Source organism: Emydura macquarii, unplaced genomic scaffold (genome assembly GCF_026122565.2).
Source record: "Emydura macquarii macquarii isolate MOO-44397 ecotype Brisbane River unplaced genomic scaffold, CSIRO-AGI_Emac_v2 contig_2473, whole genome shotgun sequence".
Lineage (NCBI taxonomy): Eukaryota > Metazoa > Chordata > Testudines > Chelidae > Emydura > Emydura macquarii.
This window is the reverse complement of record NW_027132610.1, coordinates 683,201-690,680: the sequence shown is the minus strand read 5'-3', so window position 1 is coordinate 690,680 and position 7,480 is coordinate 683,201. Positions and strand designations below refer to the sequence as shown.

Genomic DNA, 7,480 nt, shown 5'->3' with positions numbered 1-7,480 from the left:
AAGGAAGAAACGAGCCGCAGGTAAAGGACCGAGCAGGGCTGGTGGTGGTGGGGGGGGGGGGGTTAGTAGCCGAGCCAGGTACTGTAAATCTAAAAAGCCAAAGCCAAGCCGTAGAGACTTACAGCTATTTCTTTTTTTGAAAAATCTCTCGACAGGTCGACGATGCATTTTTACAGGCCTTTGAGAAGCTACACATCGATAGTCCTGAGGAAGTAAATCAACCACGCGTCAGCTGTTTTTGCACATGTGTGTTACACCAATCTGAGAGGGAAGCAGCTGTAAAAAGGGGGTGTGTTAAACCCGGCTGTTAATAAAGATTGTCAGCATAACTGTGTCTTTTCATACTTGTGTTATGCGCGACAACCATGTCAACGCAGGCGTCCGACAACTATCACAGGCAGAAAAAGAGATATTCGACCCCATCTATTCAGTGGCTGCTGTATACCGCTCACAAAGAAAATATAGAAATACGTCACGCGTTACGGGGTGGGGAGTTAAAGGTGGGGCCCTACTTTCTAGACGGTTACGCCGTCGTTGATGGGGTACGCACGGCTTTTGAGTTTAACGGGTGTTTTTTTCACGGCTGTGTCACCTGTTACCGTGAAAAAGCCCTGAACCCCATGACGGGGACGACTTTTGGGTTTCTTTATTACAAAACGCAGCTCAAAACCGACTATTTGAAAAGACTAGGATACGTAGTCAGGACTCTTTGGGGGCACGATTGGGCGGAGATGATAGAAACGGATAGAGATCTTGAGAATTTTTTAAACGAAACGCGGCTGCCTCAGCCTTTGGTCCCCAGGGACGCTCTTTTTGGGGGTAGGACTAACGCCATCTGTTTGTATTACAAGCCTAACCCCGGTGAAAAAATCCACTATTACGATTTTACCAGCCTGTACCCTTTCGTAAACAAAACCAAAGAATACCCTCTCGGACACCCCGAAATCATCGGTGACAAATTTGGACCTCTCAAAAATTATTTCGGAATCGCAAAAGTTAAAGTGTACCCCCCGTGAGGGCTCTTTTTTCCCATTGTTGCCTGTCAGAGTGGGTGGCAAACTCATGTTCCCGCTATGTCGAACCTGTGCGGAAACCGAACAGCGGGAGACGTGCACCCACACTGACGAGGAACGGGCCCTCCGGGGGACTTGGTGCACGGTGGAACTGAACGCCGCCGTAGCGAAGGGGTACGTGGTGGCAAAAATCTACGAAATCTGGCATTTTGAAAAAAAAACTGACAAACTCTTTTCAGAGTACATACAATTACACCTGCGTCAAAAACAAGAGGCTTCGGGGTATCCCAGCTGGTGCGATGATAAGGAAAAGCAAAATAAGTACATTAGTGATTATTATCAGAAAGAAGGCGTGATTTTACGCCCGCACGAAATTACCGTGAACCCCGCTAAGCGTCAAATCGCTAAACTGTTTTTAAATTCTCTGTGGGGTAAATTCGGCCAAAGAACAAATCTGCCCAAGACCAGCATCGTGAGAGACCCCGACGAACTCTTTGGGTACCTGTTTTCTCCCAATTACGAGGTTTCGTCCTGCGGGTTTATCGATGATGAAACAGCGTGCGTGTCTTGGAAGCACGCGAAAGACCGCTACTCGGTCTCCAGCAATACCAACATTTTCATTGCCTGTTTCACCACCGCTTATGCCCGTTTGGAACTGTACAACCTGCTTGACAGGTTGCAAGAACGGTGTCTGTATCACGACACGGACTCGGTGATATTTGTGCAAAGGGAGGGTGACTGGAATCCTCCTCTGGGGGATTATTTAGGGGACCTCACAAGCGAAATTCCGCCAGAGCAGCACATCACCGAGTTTGTGTCAGCCGGTCCAAAAACGTACGGGTACAAGCTGTCGGGGCGGAAAGGCCTGTATGAAAGTCAAAGGTATTACCCTGAACGTCGCAAACTGTGAAAAGATCAACTTTGACAGTTTGAAAGATTTGGTCCTGCACTATAGCGCCAACCCTGGGGAAAACACCTCCGAAAAAATAGAGGTGCAGCGTCCCTCTATCGTAAGGAACAAAAAAGAGTGGCAAATAGAGACAAAAACCCTTAAGAAAACACAAAAAGTCGTTTACAACAAAAGGGTCCTCAAAGACGGGTTTAAAACGCTGCCCTACAGCTTTTGAAAAAATGGACACTAGGTGGAAGCACCCGTTTTCTGTAATTCTCGCGGGGCCTAGCAACTGTGGGAAAAGTTACTTTATAAAAAACGTGTTGGATAACGCCGAGCGAATGTTGTCTGTCATGCCTGAGAACATCGTGTGGTGTTACAGTTGTTGGCAGCCTCTGTATAAAGAACTGCTCGACAAATATCCCTTTATCAATTTTGTAGAGGGGGTGCCCGATGCTTTTAACGACGACCGTTTGTTTCCAACTGATAAAGTAAATATGGTTATCGTAGATGATCTGATGAACTCTGCTTGCGAAAGCGATGAAATTGAAAAAGCCTTTACCAAGTATGTGCATCACAGGAACCTAAGCATTATGTATATAGTTCAGAACGTGTTTTGTCAGGGAAAAAAGAGTCGCACGATTAGCCTAAACGCCAAGTACATGGTTCTGTTTAAAAACCCCAGGGATAAATTACAAATCGCCACGCTTGCCCGGCAAATGTACCCCGGCAAGGCGCAATTCTTTCTGGAAGCTTTTGAGGATGCTACCAAAAAACCTTACGGCTACCTGGTGGTGGATTTAAACGCTTCCACACCAGAGGCTTATAGACTAAGAACCGGTCTTTTCCCTCCAGACTGGCCGGCGGTTTATACTTTAAGAAGAACAACAGCCGGGTATAAAAAGAGGTGATTTGTCGGACGGTCTTTTTAACAGCCGGGTCGGCCGACCGAAAAACATGTCTAAGCGCGTAAAAAGAAACCTGGTCCTTTTAAAAATACTTAGCAAATCGTCACCGCAGCAAAGAAAGGCTATACTGTGTTCGGCTTCTGACGATTTAGTGGCGGCCGTCTCAGAAATAGCGTTGAATACTTTAAAAGGAAACATACCTTTAACACAGAATCAAGTGCGCGTGTTGAAAAAGGGCCGGACGTTTATAAAAACTCTCTCTAATAAGAGGGTGTCGATTAAACGAAAAAAAAAAACATCTGGTGAAGCAGTCTGGAGGGTTTATCGGTCCTCTGTTACGTTTTGCTATTCCTCTGCTAACTGGGTTTTTGACTAATCAATAATGGAGCACGCGGAAAAAATGTACCTGGTGCCCAGCCGCCAGTTGGACCAATTAAGGGCTCCCCCGGAGGAAAATATCAGAAATAACGCCACTCGCTTGCTGGATGCTGAAATGAAGTCTGTTCTTCAGAGGACTGACTTAGATGAACATGAAAAGGCTAAACTATACGCCTCCGTGCTTCAAAGGTACCTAACGTACGTGAAGCAAGGCGACGCGGCTCAAGAAAAAATAAGTCTCTTTTTACCAAAACAGGACCAGGAGCAAATCACGCCCCTAGAACCACCAAAGACCTTTGACCCTGTTGCTCAGGAAGTATTGGATAGCGTAGGTAAGCGCTATAAGAAAAATGCAACTATCTTGCTAAACAAGCTAGGGCAAGATAAAAATATATCTTCGTGGAACGAGAACGGGGCTTTTGTGTACAAAGGCTCGGTGGTTAACGGCTCTAACATGCTCGACTTGGTCAGGACCGTCACCCAAACGCGCGCCGTTCCCAGCGGACACGAACCAAAAGGGTGGGACATGTTGATGAGGGTCATGGCGGAGCTAAATGTGCCATCTACCATCATGGGCAACGTGACCAACAGGGGTCTTTTGGAACGCCTGAAAACTGCAGCCGTAGTTAATCAGAAACCTTTTTTGCCTCCTAAAAAAACGAAAACTGGCTAAAAGCTCTGAATGGCTCAGTGTGTAATGTTTTTTTTTTTTCATGCTCTAAATGGTGTATTTTTGCTTTAAATAAAAAGGCATGTGTTTTTTACGATTTAATATCTGTGTGTGCTTTTTTAAAAAAAACCAAACATCATTTTGTTTTTTTAAAAACCCCTCGCTAGGGGCGCTTTATTAAGAAACACGACTATAAAAGTCATTACAAGATACACATGTCTGGGCATGTTGAAACATATTTTGGGCATGCCCGGGCTTGCCCAAGAATTTACTTTTTATATTTCTTACAAAATTCACCACCATCCGGTCGTTTTGCACTACGTCGTTAGAATATAATTTTAAAAACTGGTCAAAAGGTAAACCCTTGCTACGGTGGTGTAAAAAAAACACGCAGTGGTAGCCACAGGCGACGGAGCGGTGGTCTTGTAATTGTCTAGTGTGAAACGCGATGTCGGCGGCATTTTTGTTTAAAAATTTCATGATGCTTCTAGGAAACAACACGCTGTCCGGGGGGTGTCCGTATGAGTCAAAAAACTCTCCGCGGTCGCCCTCCGCCAGGTACAAGGCGAGCCAGTGTTCACCCGGTTGGTTGTGCGGATGCGTGTTGACCACCAAGCCCAGGGGTCTCCGAGACAGCCTGCCGCCGGGGAGCCAATCGCTAGGGAACACATCTAAGAAACCCTCTTTTGTGTCAGGGTCCGCTGATAAGACACGCAAGAGCTGCACGGTGTCCATGTTCACATGTAGTCAAACAGAACGTTTCTTCTCTGATTTATCTCTATGACGTTGTCAAAAACCCCATACACGATCATATTGACGGTGGCCGTCAAAGCCTTCGCAAAACGTATTTCTGCTCTCAGGTTCCCGGTTTTAATCAGGGAATAGTGGTCGGCGCACTCCTGGTCGGGAGACAGGTCGAAGGCAAACAGCGTGTAGCCCTGTGCAAATTCCACACGGTCGATGAGCAGCGCGCGATCTTTCATGTGTTTACCGGCCGTCTGTACCAGATTCATGTACTCCCTCACGCAGCGCCCGGCCTCAAAGTCAGGTTGCAAGGGCTTGGTGGGTATCTGTTCACCATCCATGTACAACGCCACGAAATTAATATCGTAATGTTTAAAGTGAAAAGGGTTTTTAGCATAATTACCACTGAAGGCGTCGTTATCCACAAACCCCAGAACAAGCGTTTTGGGCAGCTGTCCCAAAAACAGGTTCTCCTGGTTACTGACCCTGCTGCCTGCGGGGATGCTAAACACTTTCATTCCCACACGGTCCACGGGGTATTTAGCATTAGCGGTAAGCAGGGCCTCAGCGTGCCCCAAACGGACGCCTGGGGCCACCCGTACTTTCTTCACAAAAAGGGACGCTGAGACGATGCGCAGCTTATAGCCTTCAGCCGCATCCCCCATCAAGCAAAAGGCATCTTTACAGCGTGTCAGTTTAATTTTCACGTCCACGCCGTTCAACAGAAGTTTTTCTTGAAAAAACAGGTCGCTGTGCAGATGGCCCAACAGCTCTATCGTCCTGCTCTGGGCTGTCAAATTTGACCTCTTGACAAACCCTAGATTCTCGCCGTCCCGTGCCACGTCTTCGTGTTGTCCGGGGGTATCTTTGAAAAACAGACCGGCGGAAAATTGCGTGGCGAGAGTGTCGTCACTGTAATTGAGCACGGCTTCTATAAAGGCCCTGTAAGGGTAACAGTTGTTGCTTTGACTTATGAGGCTGTCTCCCAGCGTGACATCCAGCTGGCTGAAAATAGATGCCACGGGATAATTCACCAGCCCCACAGCGGCGTCCCGGGCGAGGGCGGTCCCATCTCCTTTTACGATCTTGCAACAGAGGTACAGAAGCGTGTTGTTTAAATCCATATAATCTATGCCGTTCCCGGCTATAAAGAAGTCGAGGGGGATGCCTCCGTAATGGCCGATAGCGGTGGCACCTCGATGTAGATGCTTTTCTCGATGCTGGTCTGGGTGGGGGCTATTTGGAACAAGTCTAGTTCGGATTTGGCACATTCATCAGACCCACAGTGAACGAAAGCCATGGTGATTAAAATATGTCTTTTTTACCAGGTGCTGGGCGTCTCCTACGCTTCCCCTTGGTCTTTCGCTTATGACGGCCCCCGTGCGTCACGGCCTTTCTTTTAAAGGGCTTCGGTGGTCCCGTGCGTCGTTGGTGTGAAGCGCTCCTCTTTCTCCTTTTAATGTACAACAATCCCGACCCCTCCTGCTCGGGAGGGTTCCCCACCTTCTCCAGAACAGCCCGGGTGACGTTGCCTACCACGTCTCTAGCTATGTTTTTAGCGGCGGTTTTGACGTGGGGTTTAATGATCTCTAGCCCCCTCCTCAAAAGCGGTACGGCTTTTCTGAAGAGGCTACGGAATATTCCACCCACTCCTGCACTGTACATCACGGGGGACCCGTGATAACCGGGAAGGGCATATCCAGCTTGGGCTTTGTAATAGTTGCTGTAGACGACCGGGTCGCCATAATTTTTTAGGATTACCATAATGTTTTGTTTTGTTTTTTAGAAGCCTCGCTCTCTCCGGGGACGCAGGTGCAGTTTGACGATCACCTTACCAGAGCGAAATGAGACGTATTTGTTCTGGTCTGTCTTTATTTCAATGGTGATGGTGTCGATGTGGTGTTTACTGACAGGAATGTAGTGTGGTTTATCGTAGGTGATGTTGACAAACTCGTTGTTTGTTCCTCGGACGGGCACGCAGCGTAACAGTGGAACGGAAAAGTCCCCCACAAACTGGTGTTCCACGATGTCCGTGTACAAATATAAAGAGTTAAAACCCCCTGTGATGTCTGCCGTGAAAAGGATTTTATTAACACGGCTCTTGGGGTGCAAACCAAGAATATGAGCCAACTCTCCAACCGTGGAAAACATATAAGCTTCATCAGCGGCCTTAAGTCTAACTTTTCTACGCACGGGGTCATAGTTCAGCACCATCTCGGGTGCCCCGGGTTGACTAGCCACAGTGCTGTTCATATGTTCCAGTAATTCGGGCAGGGACGAGTAATAACCGCGTCGTAGGACGAAATTCCATTTTTTATCTCCATAGGTGATTTCGAAAGGCGTGGCATCGCTGATGTTGTTCCAGCTGTGTGGGTACTGTATTTCCACTAACCCGACCTCCCAGGCCCCCGGGAGATCCAAGGATTTAATTAGTTGTACAGTAAAGTTCGAGTTGGTGTTTTGGGGAAAAACCCCAGAGCTGGCGTTGCTAGGTAAAGTAATGTAAAAGCCTCCGTCGCTCATTTTCTTTTACAGGCGTCTAACGTCGCAGAGTTGAGAAGCTTCCACCCAGCTGTTAAACTTCGCGGGCCACCCCAACCATTTCACCAAAAGCTGCTTTTTTCTCCCTTTTCCTTTCTCCGCTAGAACTTTTTCAATCCTGTAAACCCTGTCCCGTTTGGGGTTCACTTTTTGTAATTCTTCGGGGTAAAAAGATCCAACAACTGCCTCGCCCGCATAATCTTTTAATCGATATACAGGCCTCTGTCCCCTCGTTAAGATTTCAGTCACTATGAATATCTCATCGGTAAACGTTTGTTCATAACCTTTTTCAAAAGCGCCTTTGGTTTTAGATAGTCTCACGTGATCACCCTGT

General features: G+C 47.4%; 1 protein-coding gene across 1 annotated transcript; it reads right to left on the bottom strand.

Moving 5' to 3' along the window:
* Nucleotides 1-4,598: 4,598 nt before the first annotated feature.
* Nucleotides 4,599-5,876, bottom strand: LOC137163144 (uncharacterized protein F54H12.2-like). Its single transcript, XM_067563294.1, has one exon. It carries the CDS (start codon nucleotides 5,874-5,876, stop codon nucleotides 4,599-4,601), a length of 1,278 nt encoding a protein of 425 aa, XP_067419395.1.
* Nucleotides 5,877-7,480: the final 1,604 nt, after the last annotated feature.